General features: G+C 50.6%; 1 protein-coding gene across 2 annotated transcripts in view; it reads left to right on the top strand.

Annotated features, from left to right (window-relative positions):
• The first annotated feature begins 2,445 nt into the window (after positions 1–2,445).
• OTULINL (OTU deubiquitinase with linear linkage specificity like) overlaps positions 2,446–19,283 on the top strand; it is a 31,133-nt gene continuing 14,295 nt past the window's right edge. Inside the window, exon 1 of one of the 2 annotated variants that reach the window (XM_032594672.1) lies at positions 2,446–2,617. In XM_032594672.1, the coding sequence (XP_032450563.1) occupies positions 2,548–2,617 (70 nt within the window). In that variant the 5' untranslated portion in view covers positions 2,446–2,547. The remainder of the gene's footprint in view (positions 2,618–19,283) is intronic. The other variant, XM_030332413.1, reaches the window with a different exon arrangement.

Here is a 19,283-nt window from a genome sequence, read left to right as displayed (position 1 = left end):
GCACGAGTGGGGGAGGGGCGGGGAGAGAAGGAGAAAGAGAGAGAATCCCAAGCAGACTCCCCACCATCAACAGAGCCCGCTGTGGGGCTCAAACCCATGAACCGCAAGATCATGACCTGAGCCGAAACCAAGAGTCAGACCCTCAAACCGACTGAGCCACCCAGATGCCCTTAAAAAGAAGAAAATTCTGGCATATGCTACAACATGGCTGAATCGTCAAGACATTATTATGCTAAGTGACATAAGCCAGTCACAAAAAGACAAATACTGTGTGATTCCACTTATATGAGGTAGCTAGTGTGGTCACATTCAGAAAGTAGTCAAAGACAGAGAGTAGAATGATGTTTGCTAGGGGCTGGGGATGAAGGAGGAGGAAGAATGGGGAGTTATGGTTTAATATTTGTGGGGCGTTTTCATTTTGTTTTGTTAAGACATGCAGTAAATCACACATAGGTAGACCAGAAAGCCAAAATCTCTATGTGTAGTCACATCCTTTATTTGGCTAATATTTATATGGTGTTTATTATGGGCCAAGCATTACTCTAAGGGAGTTGGACATATTTAATCACTTCATGCCCAAAACAACCTCATGGGGAAGGTACTCCCAGAAGCCCCATTTTATAAGTGAGGAAACTGAGACACCGAAATGTTCAATAATTGTACAAGACCATGTGGCTAGTACACAGGCAAGCCAGGCAGTCTGGCTCCAAGGTCTAGGTCTGTAAGTACAGTACCATTTTAAGAGGCCTCCCGCTCAGCTTTTGGAGTAACAATGAACATTACAGCAAATCACAAAATCCTGACCGTGAATTATTTGAAAGGATTTTGGCTGAGTCCGAACAGCTGTGTTCATAAATATTATCTCGTGGGAGGAGGGCAAGGTTACTGGCTAATTTGTTTTGTGGTTAAAGGACTTCAGTAAATTTTATTTTATTATGCCACAAGAAATTAGTTCTGGTATTTTCAGCTTCTAGAATAGACAATTTTACTCATCACTGCTTATAACCTTGTTTAGGTTGTAATTAGGCAGAGCAATTTTAAGCCATTTACTTTGTATGAGTAACATGACTCAGTACACGCAAGTCATGGTTTATGGCTGCAGAAAACTAGCCCTCTAAGTTAAAATTTGGTTTGGATAAAAGGTTGTTTGTTTGTTTGTTTGTTTGTTTTAAACATGCAGCAGAGTTTGGGAACATTTTTATTATCTTTTGTGAATCATGGGTTGCAGAATGATGGGGTGGTTGAGAGATCAGACCTTGGTTCAACCTCTGCATTAGCATTTACTGAGCCTCAGTTTTCTCATCTGCAAACCGGAGGTAGTAACCTACCGCATGGGCAAGTGTGAGGATTAAGTGAAATAATATGTAAAATAATACATAAAAGGATTATCCAAGTGCCTGGCCTGATGTCAGCTGTCAGTAAATGCCTCGCATTATATTAACTCCTGTTGCTCTTAGAATTTTGCCAGAATTCCCAAAGACCTGTGATCCTTTGCCCTGAGATTCAGAAAAGGGGAAAGTGATTCAATTCCTTGACATTGACCTAAGTATACTGGAGCCACCGAAGATTCCAGAGGGTTTTCCACGTCTTTCTTTAGTTACGGAGTTTGTTTCAAAAGGTGCCAAAACATGCCACACGCAAATCTGTTTCTGTCTGGAATCGTGTATATTGGAGAAAAAGGAAGTGTTCATCAGGACTTCCATTTTCTTCCCTTTTCTTCCGAGAAAGGGTCCCTCTGAATAGAAAACCAGGGGCAAAAGAACCTTGTTGTGAGCGCCTTTTTATTGTTGAGCTGTTTATTTTTTTCTTTTTGATAACCCACTTTATCAGAAGATTAATCTTGTCATTAACGCACATATTCCGGCTACTAAGGTACACTGTGACTTCTGAGTAAGCATAACCGTTCTGCTGACCTAGGGGAAAATAAAGATTTTTTTTTAAAATGTGCCCTAAGTAGTGGAAGAGGCCCTGGGCCGACAGCAACATCTGGATTCCAGTCTGGCCCTCCCATGGCCGTGACCCATCAGCGGGTTCTTGTCTCGGCCAGGGATGGCAATCCGTCTGCACCCTCGCCGTGGAGAGGGAAAAGGCACCTGTCCCTCTCCCCCATCACCCCACGCACCACGTTTCTTTGATTCCCACTCAATGGGCTTTCGATGTAAAGTGCCAGGGAGGTCGCGGGATCCGTCCAGGTGGAAACCCCAGGACGTCTCCGGAGGACCAGCGCCGGGAACCCAGGAGCGGCTTCCACGCCGCGCGCACAGCGCCGGGAGCCCGAAGCTGCCGACGGTAGACCCCGTCTGTGCGCGGAGGCCCCGCCCATCTCCGCCCGAGAGCCCGCCCACCTCCGCCGCGGCCTCCCATTGGCGGCCCCGCGCGTCCGTCGGCCCCCGGGCTCTCCCGGGCGGGAGCGCCGACCGCGGTCCCCACCCCGCGCCTCTCGAGCCAGCCAGCCGCGGGGAAGCGATCCCCGGCGCCGGCGGGCGGCCGCGGCGTCTGACTGACCGACGGAGGAGGCTCCGCGCCCGTCCGCAGCGCGCGGCCGGCATGGCGGCGCCGAGAAGCCCCCCGCGGGTGCGGGCGCGGGAGCGGGAGGGTCCTCGCGCCCCAACGGCAGGTGGGCGCCGGGCCGGGGGCGGGGAGGGGGCCCGCGGGCAGTCCCCCTGCGCGCTGAGGGTTGGAAGGTCCGGGGCGCCCCAGGGCAGGGGGCCGCAGCCTCAGAACACCCCCGGCAGCGTTGGGGCTGCCGTCGGGGACGGGGGTCGCGTCGCGTCTGAATGGGAACGCGCCCTCGGGAGGCAGATAAGTTTGGGTCCAGGCCGCGAGCGACCTGCCGTGGCAGGGAGGGCAGGTTCCTGGGAGGAGGGAGCCCGTCTGGTGGGCTGGAACGGGGTGGGGGGCTCAGGCAGCGGCCGGGGTCGGGCTCTGCCGCCGAGGAGGGCCAGCGTCCCCTTCTAGGTGTCCCCTCTGAGAACTTGATTGTTGTCGGGGTGGCGGGGGAAGTTGACGCGTTTCGCGCTTTGGTGGCGGAGGATGTGGCCCACACCTTCGCAGCAGTCGAGACTTGCTGAACAGCAGAGAAAACAGCTGGCTGTTGAACAAAAGTGTCACCAAGGACAGGAGCAGCAGCACAGAATGGCCCAGGTCGCGCGCGCACGTCTGGTCGCCGAGGTGGGGGCGCAGTCCCTGTGGCTGGGCGTCTCTGCTCTCTGCGTTGGTAGCTGGGGTAGGAGTGAAGGGTGTTTTCCTTCCCCCGCTTCAGCTGTGCCCTCCAGGCCCCGCTCCGAGGAGGATGAACGTGGCTGCTTCTCAGTTCGGAGCACGTTCCCGTTCCGTGTTTGTCTGGTGGCCCCCGCAGGGGTGGGTGTGAACCCGCCGGCGATTTGGGGGAGCGTGCCGATTCACAAGCGCCGAGTTTGGGCTGCAGATACGGCAGCGTTTATGGGAAGTTGGCAGGTGCCAGTACTGGTTATTGACCGGGGTTCTTGGTCCCAGCAGGAGCTTTTGATTCACACAGCAAGCTGTTGGGTGTGGTGGAAACAGTGCTGTTCTGGGAGTCTGGACATGGGTTCTAGACCTCATTCTGCCCAGGACTGTGTGCCTGGAAGCCACAGCCACTCTGGACTTCTACGTCCTCGTGTTGGGGTAGCTGATCCTTAAGGCCCCTCCCAGTCTAGAATTCTGTAATGGACTTACCTCCCAGCCTCAAAAGTTTGGAAATTGAACTCCCTTTCAACCTTTCTGCACCCTGAATGATAATCGAATTAGCCAAATATTTCCTGTGGGTGTATTCATTTGAACTTTTCATGATGTGATTTTTTCCTCCCTTTCTCTTTGCCTTACTTTGGGAGAGAAAGCAAAGCTGGAAATGGGGGGGGGGGGGTAGGGCTCAGCAGGAGAAAGCTGGTTTGGGAGGCAGAAAGGTGCCTGCTCTGGACTTAACCTAACAATCAGGAATTTTTCCTTCCAATGCATCAAGTTCAAGGTGTGCCAGCACTGGGAACTCGGAATTCTTTCCTCAGCTCCAGCCTGTGGGGACTGTAGTTCCTGTGCACAGTGCAAGAATGTGATTCAAGGATCAGGTTATGGAAAACTTTTTTTTCCCCTCCAAAACGTAACCACATAACCTCTGAGGACTTAGGAGCATAGTTTCCCTTCTTTACCAGTCATGTTTGGAGGTGAAAATGTTTTCGAGTCCCTTGCCAAAGCTAGGATGGGAGCGAGTTAGTTTTACCTACCCCTCTTTTGGTAAGAGAGAGACCCAGATTCACTTCTGAAATCATAGCAAATGCTAACAAGTAACACTTGACAATAAAAACTAAATGGACAGCAACCGAAGGAAACCCACGGAACGGGTAGGGGTGGAAAGCATTTTTTGGTAGCCAGTTGTACTGTTTCTTTTTCACTGGGTATTGAGACTCACGCACTGAACATCTGCGCACCGTATTATGGGAAAGACACTGTCGGAACTGGAATACTAGACAGGGAAGTGGCGCCCAAGATGATTTGGTGCAATGCCCTGAGGCCCCAAGAAGACCCGGGAGGAAACAGGAAGCAGGGGTGACCCGCCCACTGTAGGAGAAGCTCAAAATCCTTAGCATACCTTTGGCAGTCTGGTGTTTGAAGCGGGGATGTGTGCCCCACGTTTTTCCTGGCTCCTTGTGCCTCTGGCCAGCCTCAGGGTGATTAACTGTTGTGGTTCTTCACAGAAAAGCCTGCACGTTTTCAACCGGGCCCTCAGGAGCTGCAGGACCCTGTGGTGGTCCCTAGGCGCTCGCCTGGGGTGACAGGAATGCCCAGTGTGGAATGGGGGACCCATCGGCCATGTGCCCTCGTTCCAGCTACACAGAGCGCAGCTCTGCCCCCCGCCCCCGCCTTTCTTGTTTATATGCTGTTCTGAGTAAGATTTTGTTTGCGAAAAAGTCTAATGCCAAACAGAAATTTTAGAAGTAATGGTAATGGCCAATATTTTTGAATTTTGCTGTTATCTTTATTACATGTAAAGAGCTTAGGACGATGCATGGCCCGTAGTAAGCACTCCAAGGTTAGCTTACTCAAGGGTTATTATTATCACTATCTTATGCCATGACGTAGTTGTTATTTTTATCCCTATTTTATTGAAACCAAGTGACGTGCAAACTTATACCAGATTTCCCACTTCCCACCTAGACTTTTCTATTTACAAGATGTGTTCCTCAATACCATGGAGTACATTATTCCAAAGCCATTCAAGGATGACTTTACGTACAAAGCAGATGTTTCTGATCCGCTGAATGCTGTCTTTGCCTCATTCCCTTGGACAGTCATAGGTACCACACTCGGTAGACCCGTGAGTCTGCCTGGTGAGCACGTCTGTGTTTAAAGGGAGAGGGGGCAGATCAGAACAGCTAAGGACCAGGCGGCTGGTCCCTGGCGAGAAGAGTTATGAGGATCGGGGTGGGGGTGTGTGTGCACATTCCCTCCTCAACGCAGACTGCGGAGGGTGCTAGGAATTGTGATCTTATTCTAGAGCCGGTGCCTTCCAAGCCTCCGCTCTCAAGGACTTGAACCACGAGCAGAGGGGGTGCTGGCAGTGGCCAGTGGGTGCCCAGGAGGAGAGGAGGTCCTTTGTGTGCTAGTTGTAACCTTAAAGAGAACTATTTCCCTAGGTTGGAGGCTTAGGAACAAAACCAAACAAAACCCAAATGCTGCAATTAAAAACATACACAACAGAACGCCTAAAACCAAATGGTCCGTGGTTGGTATTTTTTTTGCCAGCCTGTTTGCCCCACTTTTATACTTTTGCATTTCCGTGAAATGGATTAAGTGCCAAGTAAAATTTAAATGTTGGTACCAAGCGTCTTAGCTAAGTAGAAATCTTCGATTGGCACAGTTACGCATTTGAAAATGACCTTTCATCTGGCTCCCCGGAGTGGGTGGGTGCCTCTGGCACCCCGTGTCGTCCTCGCCAGGGGAACAGTAGGCATTTGAGTTCTCTTTATGGTGCTGGCCACGGAGACACTGCCCATGGATAGTCTTATGTAATCTTTACAGCCACCAGTCTGACGCTCGGAACGGTTATGGAATTTGCTCAAAGTTTCCAGCTAAGAAGCGGTGGCCAGGATTCCAGCCCTGGCAGCGTGGCTCCACCCACAACCGATTCTTAAGCCTCCACCTCTTCTGCTTCCTGAAACTCGGCTCAGGCTTATACCTGAGAGCGCTCTGGTCTCCGGGTTACATTTCAGCTGTTGGCCATTCAAGCTGGGTTCCCATTTTACACCCTTCTTGTTGCTACACAGAACTCACAGGTCTGGGGTACAGAAGTGAGATTATGACAGGGTCATCATGATCGAGCTGAAACTTGCAACATACGTGGTCGCTGCTTTGTAGCTATTAAAGCCCCTTCACCATCTTGAGCAGAGCGAGTTGGTTATTGGGCTGGTGTATTTGACCTTTGGCTCCGGTCCACTTGATCTTTTGGCAAATATTCAGTTACTTAAAACAACCGTTCTCAGAACTGAGGTGGCACACGCATTTACTGATGTGTAATTAACTTAATGCAAGAACATGAAATGTTATTTCACAATAAATCACCAGAGAAGAGTGTTTTGTTTATGCACTCGTTTTGCCAGTAATCTCTTGTCCTAGCCCATCTATACCCCATTTTTCTACCTTCTCATTTAATTGGAACCAGAAGAGACAGGTGGCATCATGTTTAAAATAAGAGGAGGTGTTATGTTCATTTCTAGGAGACTAAGGACTATTCTCTGTTAGTGCAGTTGCTGGGATTCTCAAGTAATAAACAAAAATCTCCAAAACTGTAGCACGTAAAGTGCCATGCTCGATAAATCTCTGAGTTAAGAATTTAATAGTAAGCCTTTTGTTGTTGATATAACCATGTATCTATGACTTTGAGTCTATGTGGAATTGTGGATGATAGATACAGAGTAATTTAAAATACCGTATTAGCTCTCTCTCTGCTTTCCCTGTAACTGGCTTTTATGAATATTAGGGTTAGTCTTCTAGCACAGGGAATAATAATGCAATTGAAAATCGGTTTCTCAAGAGATCCCCATCTCCCTCCCCCAATTCAGAGAGAAGTGGGATCTGATTCAAAGTCAAGGGTTAACTGTCAAAAAGAGAGAAGCATACTGCCCTCTCTTGTTCCCATTACAGTGGACACGAGCCCCCCACTTTCTCTCCAGGCACGGGACAGCCTCAGTGGGTACAAATGGGATGGAGGTGGAGAGGGGACATGGTGGTGGGACCTCCTCGGGTAGTGGTCTTTGAAAACTTGCATCTCTAAGTCAGGGCAGAGAGTTCCCAGAGGCTTTGGTCCCCCAAGTTTAGGAGAAGTGAACTAAATTCCTTCTTTCTGGAAAAGAAGGGATTGCTCCCTAAGTCGTAGAATAACACCTGGTACAATGTGGGCATAGTCGTGCACCTGTGACAGGAAGACCTCATCTTTCTCCTGAGGTCTCTAGAGTGGCAGGAAAACTGAGGACTCTGTGTCTTCCAAGTCCTGTGTCCCAGGTCATTAGGACAGGTAGAAATCTTGGAGGAAGCAGGACGGCTGATAGGAAAGGGGAAGTGGGAGAGATGGCGAGCCAGTGCTGGCACGGACTTGATGTAATCAGGCGCCATCTAGATATAAAGGGCTGGATGGCACTGATGCCAGCCTTTTGTCATTTTACTGGGCATTTTAAAAATGAACTTGGAGTTCAACTGTTTGTAGCTAAGGATGAGGTTGGCCCCTTACCTCGAAAAGCCATTGTAGCCAATGGAATTATTACTAGAAGCGTCGGGTCCCTCAGTTTTGCACCTGAAGCAGCGTAAGACTCGGGTATGTCGATCCTTCTCCTGCAATCTAAGGTAGAGAGAAAAATCACTCAAACCGAGAGAGTTTATGAGATCAGTTTCACCCACGATGTCTCCATTTTGTTTTTTAAATATTTGTTAAACTCACTTTTGTTAAGCCCAGCTGACGGTTGGGATAGAGGGCTGGTACGGCAAATGCTCGTTGACCTGTGCTGTCTTATTCTTCTCGCTTGACTATTCCAGTGTATTCTCCCATTTATGCCTCATTGATTCATTCATTCAAAATGTGGAGCCGGTAACCTGTGAAGGTACAGCTCTCCTTTTCCCTCCCTCCCAGTTTCCTTCTCAGCCTTCCTTTAAAAAAAAATATTCTTGCCATTTTTTTTAGAAACTGGTCACCTCCGGGGAAACGCTGGTGTGAGAGTCTGTAGAATCGAGCATGGCTTCTAAGGGTTGGAGTAGTTGCCGATTTGTCACAGTCTCGTGTAACTTCTGTACCTACAGGGCATCTTTCCTATGGTGCAGGTTTTGAGTAATTTTTTTTTTTTTAAGGTTTATTTGTGTTAGAGAGTGTGCAAGCAGGGGAGGGGCAGAGGGGGGAGGGACAGGGGGTCCAAAGCAGACTCCGTGCCTACAGCACGGAGCCCAACGCGGGGCTCAAACTCACAGAACCGTGAGATCATGACCTGAGCCGAAGTCAGACGCTCAACCGACTGAGCCACCCAGGCGCCCTGTTTTTTTAAATTTTTTTTTTCAACGTTTTTTTATTTATTTTTGGGACAGAGAGAGACAGAGCATGAACGGGGGAGGGGCAGAGAGAGAGGGAGACACAGAATCGGAAACAGGCTCCAGGCTCCGAGCCATCAGCCTAGAGCCTGACGCGGGGCTCGAACTCACGGACCGCGAGATCGTGACCTGGCTGAAGTCGGACGCTTAACCGACTGCGCCACCCAGGCGCCCCTGGGCGCCCTGTTTTGAGTGATGCTTTAAAGTATAGTTGAACCTCACTTGCTTCACAACTACTTAAAATCCTGTGCCTTGTGCCCCAACGTGACTGTTCCTCCAACATAACCCTGAAACAAGTTAACATGAAGGGCCCTGTGGTGGATGACGGGAAATGGCAGTTAATGGCCTGGCCTCCCTATGCTTGTTCACAGGGGAGGAAACTGAGGTGGACCAGACCATGGGTTCCTGACTCCCTGGTGCCTGTTCGTTCCACTGTCCTCAAGCCATCCCACTAGGTGACCGCTTCACATTCTCATTTCCTGCTTCGTATTTACATGAGTGTAATTAAGGGAACAGAAAACACACTGGTGGCTCACTGTTTCTGACATACGTGTTCCAAGTGGACCACCAAGACAGAGGCCATTAGTTAGGATTAGGTATAGTGGGATAACGGAACGACCCCAAATAAGTGAGTCAAGTTTATTCTTCTCGTGTCACCGCTCGAAGGTGGCCCCCTCTTCCAGGGCCAGAAATGGGCTCCACGTTGCCAGGGGCCCAGCTCCTCCGGGTCATTTCCACGGTGCATGGCTTCCATGACTAGCTACTTCGTGGTCCAAGACGGCCGCCGAACGCCAGTCACCACACTTACATTCCAGCTGGTGGAGAGGGAGGAGGACAAGGAGTATGCTCCCCTCCGCAGAGCCTTCCGAAAACTGCACATAATGCTTCTGAGAATCCACTCACACAGCTACACCCAGCACCTGGGGAGGAGGAAATGTGGCCTTTATTCAAGTAGCCATGTAGCCGGCTCAAAGTCAGGATTTTATTTCTACGGAGGAAGAGAGAACAGATACTGAGGGAAGCTCTCAGTGCCTGTCGTGGAGACGCATGGACTGGATCCTGATTACCTGAAATCCTTTTCCTTATTCAACAAATATTTATTAGCCGTCTGCCCAGTGCCTAGGCACCAAGAAAGCAGGGAGAAAACAGACACAATCCCCGTCCTTAAGACGTTTACCTACGTGGGGAGGCAGACACTGATCAAACACAGACACGGTTGTGTAAACCGTGCTAAGTGCCGCGAAGGGAAGAGACGCCGTGTGCTGAGAGAGAGTAACGGGGACTTGAGCAAGCCCGGGGGGAGGGAAAGGGTCAGAGGCTTTGCCACAGGAAGTGACATTGGAGCTGACAGCTGGAGAAAGAGTCGAGTGGAGGGTATTACAGGCAGAAGAAAGCAGGGGCGAAGGCAGGCGGGAGGCAGAGAGGGCTCTCATGGAGGAACTCACAGCCCGTCCTCTTGAGCAAACGGCAGAGGGGACAGAATGGGGAAGAATCAGGGTCAGACCGCATGGGGCCCCAGAGGAAGGGTGACCGCCGTGGCGTGCCTGCCACAGGGATGTCCTGGGATGTGGAACTTTCAGTGCTAAAACTCGGAGAGTCCCAGGCAGGCCGGGATGCATTGGTCACCCTTGCTGGAGGCCACATTAATGGTCAGGTTCCTTTCATTTTAATTTCAGCACAGTCTCTCTTTCCATAGGCGTAGCTCTGCCACGGAAAAACAACTGACTAGTAAAACTAGCCCCTCCTGTTGGCTGAAAGCAAAGAGGCACAAAACACAAGCAACATGTCTTTTTTTTTTCAGTGTTTACTTATTTATGTATTTTGGGAGAGAGAGAGCACGTGCAAGTGGGAGAGGGGCTGAGAGGAGAGAGAGAAGCCCAAGCAGGCTCCACACCGTCAGCACAGAGCCCACTGCGGGGCTCAAACTCACGAACCTCGCGATCGTGGCCCGAGCCAAGGGTTGGACGCTCAACTGACTACGCCACCCAGGCGCCACATAACACAGGCAACACTTCTTGTGACCAGTGAGACTCTGTCTGGCATGATTTCTCCTAACGGAAATTTCGGAAATTAACCGGCATGTGATAATATATGACTTGAGAAGACAGAGACGGCCGAGGATGGAGGAGGCCCCTACTCCCCAGCGGGTTTCTCAGCGCTGGCAACACATCGGAATCACCTGGGAACTTGACAAAAGACGGGGGGCCTGGGCCTCAGCCCAGTACATCAGGAAATGCACAGGTGGACCCGGGGCAAGGGAGATCCTCCGCCCCGTCCCAGTGCCCCTGAGACTTGGGCGTGCGTGCAGATTGCTGGGGACCTCGCAGAGTACAGATGATGCCGCCCGCGGATCTGTATTCCTAAGTGCCTCGGGCGGCAGGGATGTTGCTGGTCCGGAGGCTCTGATGAGTTTGTTTCGAAGGTCTCTTCTGTGGAGAGCAGACCTAAAAGGCCACGTAAAGGTGGAGGGGGCGGTGAAAGGAGAGAGGAAGGAAGACCTGGGGAGGAGAGAGGGGCTCTGCTTTGTGCCTCCGTCCGGGGTGCGCCCACCTCCACTTCTCAGTCCCTAGGGTTTGTGAGTTACATGGTGTGGCTGGTTCCTGGTTCCAGAACTGGTGCCCCATGACTTTTGGCTAGGATGGGGCGAGGGGTGAGGCACGATTACCTCTCTCACACCTCGTTTACAGGCTTTTCCAGCTCACTTCATGGGGTTTCCTACAAGTAAGAAAAGCCAAAATAATAATAAGGGGAGGAGGCAGCGAAGGAGGAAGAGGGAGAAAGGAGAAGGAGAAGAGGGAGAGGAAGAAGAAAAGCCAGATTTGTAAATGGGAGCTGACACACCCATTGCATGTAAAAAAGCAAGAAAAACCAAGCAAACAAACAAAAAACACCACTGGCTAAGGAGTGGAAAATGGCTTTGGGAAGGGAAGCCAATTAGAAGGATTAGTAACCACTAGCAACAGAGCCCAAATGGTTCTGATTAATGGAAAAATCACCTCGGGGCAAAAGTGAAGGGTGACTTGTCTGAGTGTACCCATAGTTCTCTCCTGGTCACATTTCGTAAATGATTGGGAGATGAAAGGTCTAAGAGTGAGGGCGCCTGGGTGGCTCAGTCCGTTCCACTCAGGTCATGACCTCAAGGCTCCTGAGTTCAAGCCCCTTGTTGGGCTGTGCTGACAGCTCGGAGCCTGGAGCCTGCTTTGGATTCGGTCTCCCTCTCTGTCTGCTCCTCCCCGACTCGTGCACTGCCTCTCTCTCTCTCTCTCTCTCTCTCTCTCTCTATCTCTTTCAAATATAAATAAACCTTAAAAAAATTATAAAGGTCTAAGAGTTGAGAGTACACCACCAAAGCCCTGGCGGGTTGAGGCGGTGAACCAGATCCAGGAACATGAACTTGCGTGGGGTTACGTGTCTGCTCCTGGTCTAAAAAGCTTGGAGCCGGCACACGTGATCACCCCCTTGCTTCCCTTCCCGGGTCCTGGCCGAACTGAAAGGTGGACACAGGAGTCAGAGATTTTTAAAATGTTAGCCTAGGAGGCACCTCGGTGGCTCAGTTGGTTAAGTGCCCAACTTCGGCTCAGGCCATCATCTCATGGTTCATGGGTCTCGAGCCCCACAGCAGGCTCTGTGCTGACAGCTCGGAGCCTGGAGCCTGCTTTGGAGTCTATGTCTCCCTCTCTGCCCCTCCCCTGCTCACACTCCATCTCTCTCTCTCTCTCAAAAAAATAAACGTTAAAAACACAATTTTTTTTTTAAATGTCAGCTCAGTGATAAAACCCACAAGTTCCACTTGTGTGGCCAGATGGGCTTGCTAGCCATGCCCGAGCTGAGCTCACACCTAAAAGGTCAGGCCCGAGGCCCTCTCTGGAGGGTGGAGGAGGGGCTGAGCTGAGCAGTAGCTCCCAACCTGCCATCAGGCGTGGTGCTTGGGAAGGAGTCAGTCAGGCGAGTGAAGGCTGGGGCAGAGGGCGGAGCCAGGGCTCCTGGAAAGCACCTCCAGCTGGAAATCTGAAGGACGGTGGGATAAAAGTGCAGATCCCTGCCTCCCCCTTCGAAGGCTGGGGACACTTACTCCAGCAACGGGGCTTTTAGTTGACGGCAGGCTACTTGTGAGTGGAGGGCTTTTTGTTTCTCAGCTGTACGAAACTGACTGATACAATCTCAGGCTGGATGCGTTACTTGGAGCGTATCGTCTAGAACAGGGTTCGGCAAAGCACAGTCCATGGGCTGAATCTGGTTCCGCTCCGTTTTTATATGGCCTGTGAGCTAAGAATGGTTTTGACTTTTTTTTTTTAATGGTCAGAAAGGAAAAAAACTCAAAAGAATGCCACTTCCTCACCTGTAAAACTTACGTGAACTTTGGATTTCGGTGTCTGTAAATAAGGTTTTCTTGGAACACAGCCTCACTGTGTATTGTCTAATGGTTGTTTTTCTGTCAGGGCCCATTTGGGTACTTGACACAGAGACCAGATGGCAGGCAAGCCTAAGATACTCTCTGACCCTATACAAGAAAACTGGCCGACCCCTGACCGAGCATGAAGGAGTGGTCATGTTTTTGGATTGTCTCCTGGGGGGTCACGCTCAGGACATTGCGTTCTGAGGAGGAGTTCGGAGGAGAGTGACCTGGACGACGAAGAGACCCCTTCGAGCCCGTGTCATACGAGGACTGGTTGAGACAACGAGAAGCAGGCACAATGGAAATGATAGCTGCCTTCTACAGTTGTTTTGAATTCTTGGGAGAGAATTGCCCCGGGAAGGCAGTTATGAGGTTAATTGAAAGGGCACTGACCTTGAGTCAGAATCTGTTGGTTCAAGTTCAGACTTCTACTTGCTTTCTCTGGGCTTCAGTTTCTCCACCTCAGAGATGAAGGGGTGCACACGACAGGCCGTCGGATGACCAGGTCCGCAGCAAATTAGGATTCAGCTTTCACCTCAGAGGTGTTTCCAGGCCAGCAGAGGACACAGTCACGAATATGCCTAACTGACCTGCAGTGTAGACAGAGTGCGGTGGCCAGGGGCGGGGGTGGGGACAGCACTCTGTCTACACTGCTCTGCAGAGGGACTGGTGTGAATCAGGCCTTGGAGAACAAGTAGAACTCCAGCGCCTTCGCCCAAAGCATTCTGTGATTCTGTGAAAGACTTAAAGGTGTCGCATAGAAGAGTCATCTGACATGATCCTCATGACTCCAAGCAATAACGATTCAAGCTTGGTTACAGGTCTGACCGCACCAGCCTCTTGCTCAGGAACTTTCCCTGCTTTTCAGGTAACACCAGCATCTCTAAAGGGTCTAAAGGCCCTTGCTTTCCTGGCCTTGTGAACTGTTGCCGTACCCGCTGGCTCTCTGCTCTAGCTCACGTGGGACTAGGTCGGGTACCCGTGGTACCTCTGCTGATGGAGCCACGTTTCTGTGGAGCATTGCCTGGGTCGTGCCCCAGACACACGAGGAGAGGTCAGCCTTCTGTTTGCAATTGTAGCATCAGCTCTTGGCCCAGTGTTCTGCCTGCAGGAGGAGCTTAATCTATATTCATTGACTAACAATAGACTTTGATCAATAAAGAGAGAAATATTCCCGAAAAGAAGATGGTCTCCCACCAACGGAAGTGAGTTCCCACCCCCAGAGGTGGAGGCTCACAGGGACTCAGTGGGAGAGTTTCCATTTGCACTGTGCCTCTGTGGTTACAAGCACACTTTCGTGGCTGGCGTTTGCTTTCATCTAACCGTCTGTTATCGCTATGGTCTTCTCCATTAGAGAGATGTTTCGAGATCCTTGAAGCTCAGTGGTTTGTCTGAGGTCCTACAGCTAGAAAGTGGCAGAGTGAAGACAGAGTCTCTGGCTTGTTTCGCCAGATCAGGGCCAAGGAGAGTGTCTGGGTGGAGCAAGTGATCCTGGCGTGCTGAGATTTTTCTCCAGAGGAGGAGTTACAACTTGCTGGTCCACAGAAGCCTATCCCACCTCCAGCTTTTGTATTTTTATAGCTGGGAGGGTTCAAAATCCCCTACGCATGATTAGAAAATTTAACCTCTCTTTTAAAGTGGTGGGTTGCAATTAACACCCCTGAACTTTGCCCTAGTAAATGGAAAAACTCTGAGCTATGACATTGTTACAGACACGCACACACACACCAGAGCCCCGTTAGTGTTTGGCAAGGAGCAGTTTCCTGTTGTATTTACTGACGCTCAGTTTAACAGGAGCCTTGGGTAAAAACATGCCCCGTCCCGTGGGGATTGTGCTCCGAGCCTAAGAGGGTTGCATGACAGGGCTACAGCTGAATGTCTCACTGATCATGACTTTCAAGATAAAAACCTTCCCCTTGGTGGCTGTCTTCCTCAGTGATACCGATCTTGCACTTTTTGGTTATAGTTCTTTACTGAGTCGAAGACTGTCATTTCTTAGTTGAGCAGAATTCATACTGAAATTTACAAAAGCTTACAAAGTCCTTTGACCTCGCACTTGTTAAGAGGATATTTTTTTCTGAATATTTCCTCTGTAACTGAAAACAAAGAGCTAGCCTGTGATTTTTCAAGAAGCAAGAACACTTAAGCGTAGTCCTTTCCACGGCTGTGCTGACTTGTAAAACCTCTCTCGTGGTCTCCCCACGCTCCAGAGACACTTTGCCGACCTCCCGGGATTTGTTCTGTGTGTTTACCCTTGGGCTTACGTCCCGCTTAGTTTATTTGTTTGGACTCACGTACATTATGTTGCTTTATTCCCCAGCCTCTTGGTTTCTCACAGTTAACCCCAGAGAGAGGTGACCCGCTTGGGGATGGAGGCCTGCCTGCCATGTCTGCATCCAGTTCACAGGCCCTGCTGTTATTCTGAGTCCCTGCAGTGAGACACGCGCCACCCCCCCCCCCCCCCGAGATGTGCTGACCGTGGGGTGTGCGGGTCGGGGCTCTGTGGGCCTGGACAAGCCGGCCAGGAGCCTTTCCTGATGGGAGGGCATTGTGCCCCCTGACCATGAGCTCCTTCAGGACAGAGCATGTGACTTTCACTACCTGCCAGCCCGGGGTGAGGGTTTAGGGGAAGGAAGTATAACCAGGGAAGGGCTAGCAGGAGAAAGGAAGGCCTTCCCTGATCCTCCTGGGTCCATGGCACCATGGGGTTTCTGATGACGCCTCTCTGCAGTACTAACCTTTGGTTAGGATACCCCCGAAGCCACCTTCACTTTTTCAGAGCGGGTGGTGTTCCACAACTCAGCTCAGAAAAGTGAAAAGTTTACCAACGCCTCTGAAACGTCTGTGTCGCTCCCTCTGTCCCTGGCGGCAGAGAGTGGGAGCTGTCCTGGGGCTCCCCCCCTCCACCCCCGCCCCAGGCTCCCCTCTGCTCCCGGATCCGGCAGTCTCTCTCGGGCGCTCTCTCCCCTACCTCCTGCTAAATAACCATAACATGCTATTGATGCACATGGAGGGGCTGTTGAAGTCATTAAATTACATTAGTATCTTTTACCTTGAATGTTGTTTTTAACAAGATGACATTAATACACATATTTCTTCGCTCCCTGTGCTCTCAAATTTCTAAGTTAAATCGCCTTTTAGGGGCGCCTGGGTGGCGCAGTCGGTTAAGCGTCCGACTTCAGCCAGGTCATGATCTCGCGGTCCGTGAGTTCGAGCCCCGCGTCAGGCTCTAGGCTGATGGCTCGGAGCCTGGAGCCTGTTTCCGATTCTGTGTCTCCCTCTCTCTCTGCCCCTCCCCCGTTCATGCTCTGTCTCTCTCTGTCCCAAAAATAAATAAAAAAACGTTGAAAAAAAAAAAATAAATCGCCTTTTAGGTCTTTTGGCTCAGGCCTAGTCTCCCCCTTCTGTGGCCCACTGGGTAGCCCCTGATCTGCTTCAGGAGAAAGTCAACAGCCAGATGCGGTTGGCTGTGTGGACGTGTGCGGGGAGAAGGCGCCATGGACTGCTGTACCATGAGTAAGATTGGGAGACAAGTAGAGGCAGGAATGGATGGGCTGCCTGGGCCCAGGAAGTCACTGGAAGTTTCTAGGGCGAAGGAGACACTGAGGAGTTTCCACGAGAAGGAGCCCAGGGCTCCCGGGGGGAGCTGCCGTGTGCATAATCACTCTGTTTCCGGCTCTTCAGTGAGTTTTGGTTTTGTTTTCAGGGCTCTTTTTCTTTTTCTTTTTTTCTTTTTGGTTTCCTGTTTTAATGTTTGAATTATTTCGGCTTTGGTACATTTTAGAGAATGGAAAAAACTCTAAGTAGAATTTTACCACAAAAAGGTGGCTTTTTTTTTTTTTTTTCTCTTTTCAGTTCTAGTCAGTGGTCTCATCTGCCATATATAGTTTGAGTGATGGCAGATCAGATTTTACGTTCAGATAGCCGCGTTGTTGACTTCAGGAGGCTCTGGTGCAGTTACTCCAGGATATCTTAACTACTTAAGTATGACTTCTTCCCACAGTATGGGTTGGGGTCTCTCACGTGTCTTCGTGCTGAAGATTGGGGGGATGTGTGAGGCCTAATTAATCCACTTTCCAATAGGACAGAAATGCATGGCGGCCTCATTTCAGCCACCACCCGGGTTGTCCATTCCAAAAGTCCTGAAAAGACACTGGGTTTTTTGTCTCTTGACGAACCTGAAAGAGGGCCAAACCCATAATTCTGACGGTGCTTCTGTTCTCTTCCTCTCCTCTTCGCTTCCTGGAGATTCTTCATCACCAAAACCTGCCCCCATCCCTTGTTTCTGGGAGGTCCTCGTCCTCCTTCCTCTCTGTATTGTGTTCAATGACCAGATCACTGGTGGGGCCTTGCCCTCCTTCCTGTTTGTCGGGGTAAAGCCTCACCCAAGCCCGGGTCCTCTTGGGCAGGGGAGGGGAGGCTGGGCCAGGGCTGAATCCTCCCTGAATTCTCTCCCTGGGCTGGCGGACGGGGGATTCCCCCGTGAAGATCCTGCCATGAGAGACTTTAATCCCCCCTCAGCTGTATTTGGGGAGATGAGATTTGACTCATGAGATCATCCAAGTCATGTTTGTGATCGTATTTTGCAAGGCACCTCATTCGTGGTATTCTTGCCTATGGCTGTTGCTTTTGAGTTGTAAACCAGTTGTTGACACACGCGGGAAAAATTGATTTTAATTCTCTTTTTAAAGAGTCTTAATTCCACTTGCTGCAGCAAAGTTAATTTGAAGACTTACTCAGCTGCACAGTTCACAGGCAGGACAGCCAAGTGATAAGGCACTCAGTGTTGGCACCGCATTGCCCTGTCTTGGGATTCCAGCTTTACCACTTACATATTTAATCTCTCTCTCCCTCGCATCCTCATCTGCAGAATAAGGGTGGTTACAGTAGTAGCAATAAAAATAGTGATCAACACAGACTAGGGACTCAGGCTTTGCCAGACGGCTTGCTCCGCGCTTCCCTAACATTTCCACCCACCCTCACAACCAGCCACTCCAGAGGCAGAAACCACTCCGCCCATGCCCTCCTTCCCCTACCATGTGACTCTGCAGGAAGGATCAGGAGGGCCAGCATGGCACTTCCTGTGTTCCAGGCACTGTTGCATTGTGTTTCGATCCCCAGGTGGAGAAACAGAAGCCCAAGAAGTCACCAGTGTAGGAGCAGGGCCGGGATGGGGGTGGGGCAGTGTTTGCAGGAGCAAATGAGAGAATTACTTTATTTTTTTTTTTTTTTTAATTTTTTTTTCAACGTTTATTTATTTTTGGGACAGAGAGAGACAGAGCATGAACGGGGGAGGGGCAGAGAGAGAGAGGGAGACACAGAATCGGAAACAGGCTCCAGGCTCTGAGCCATCAGCCCAGAGCCTGACGCGGGGCTCGAACTCACAGACCGCGAGATCGTGACCTGGCTGAAGTCGGACGCTCAACCGACTGCGCCACCCAGGCGCCCCACTTTATTTTTTTTAAGTTTATTTATTTATGTTGAGAGAGAGTGAGAGCGAGAGAAAGCGCACATGTGCGGGGCGTGGGGTGAGGGGGCGGTGTGCAGAGAGAGGGAGAGAGAATCCCAAGCAGGCTCTCTGCTGTCAGCTCAGAGCCTGACACGGGGCTCGGACTCACGAATCATGAGATCATGACCTGAGCCTAAACCAAGAGTTGGACGCTTAATGGACTGAGCCACCCAGGTGACCCAAGAGAACGCCTGGAAAGCCCATAAGGGGCTCTGGCTTATAGCGAAATTCCAACTGTAGCTATTTTAATTATCAATGGAGCCATACTTTTTCCTACTAAAACACTGCACTTCCTCTCCTTAGATGAAGAAGCCCCACTCCTTATAATATTTTCATATATTGTACAAACACCTCAGGGCTGTGTGAGCTGCAGCCGCTTGCACGGGACTTATGGGTTCCCTCCTCCGGGTCGCTCCCTGGCACCCACACCAGCCGCCCTGTTCATGCACCCTGGTCCTTCTTTGGTTTGAGTCACTTGACCAAAAACTGTGCCAGTTAGGTAGGGGGGGAAGCCAGGAGTTTAAGTTTGTAGTCTAGGTTTGCACGGAAAAGGCGTACTGAGCCCTCACGTGTTTTTTTCTAATAAGTTGATCATATCCCTTTTCTGGGTTGGAGGCAGGGCTTAATTTCAAGGATGAGGGCATTAGGCTAAGGAAGTGTGTTGTGTGTGTGTAGGAGTGAGGAGAGCCACAATCTGTAGTGGGTCCTGTGGAAGCCCTGGGCAGCTGCCATGGAGTGGCCTCATGCTCAGGAGAAGGCCCTGGCTTAGGGGGTCTCAAATCAAGGGTCCCAAAA

The sequence above is a fragment of the Lynx canadensis genome, chromosome A1, assembly GCF_007474595.2.
Source record: "Lynx canadensis isolate LIC74 chromosome A1, mLynCan4.pri.v2, whole genome shotgun sequence".
Taxonomy (NCBI): domain Eukaryota; kingdom Metazoa; phylum Chordata; class Mammalia; order Carnivora; family Felidae; genus Lynx; species Lynx canadensis.
The sequence above is the reverse complement of the archived record's forward strand: the minus strand, read 5'-3'. Positions and strand labels throughout refer to the sequence as shown.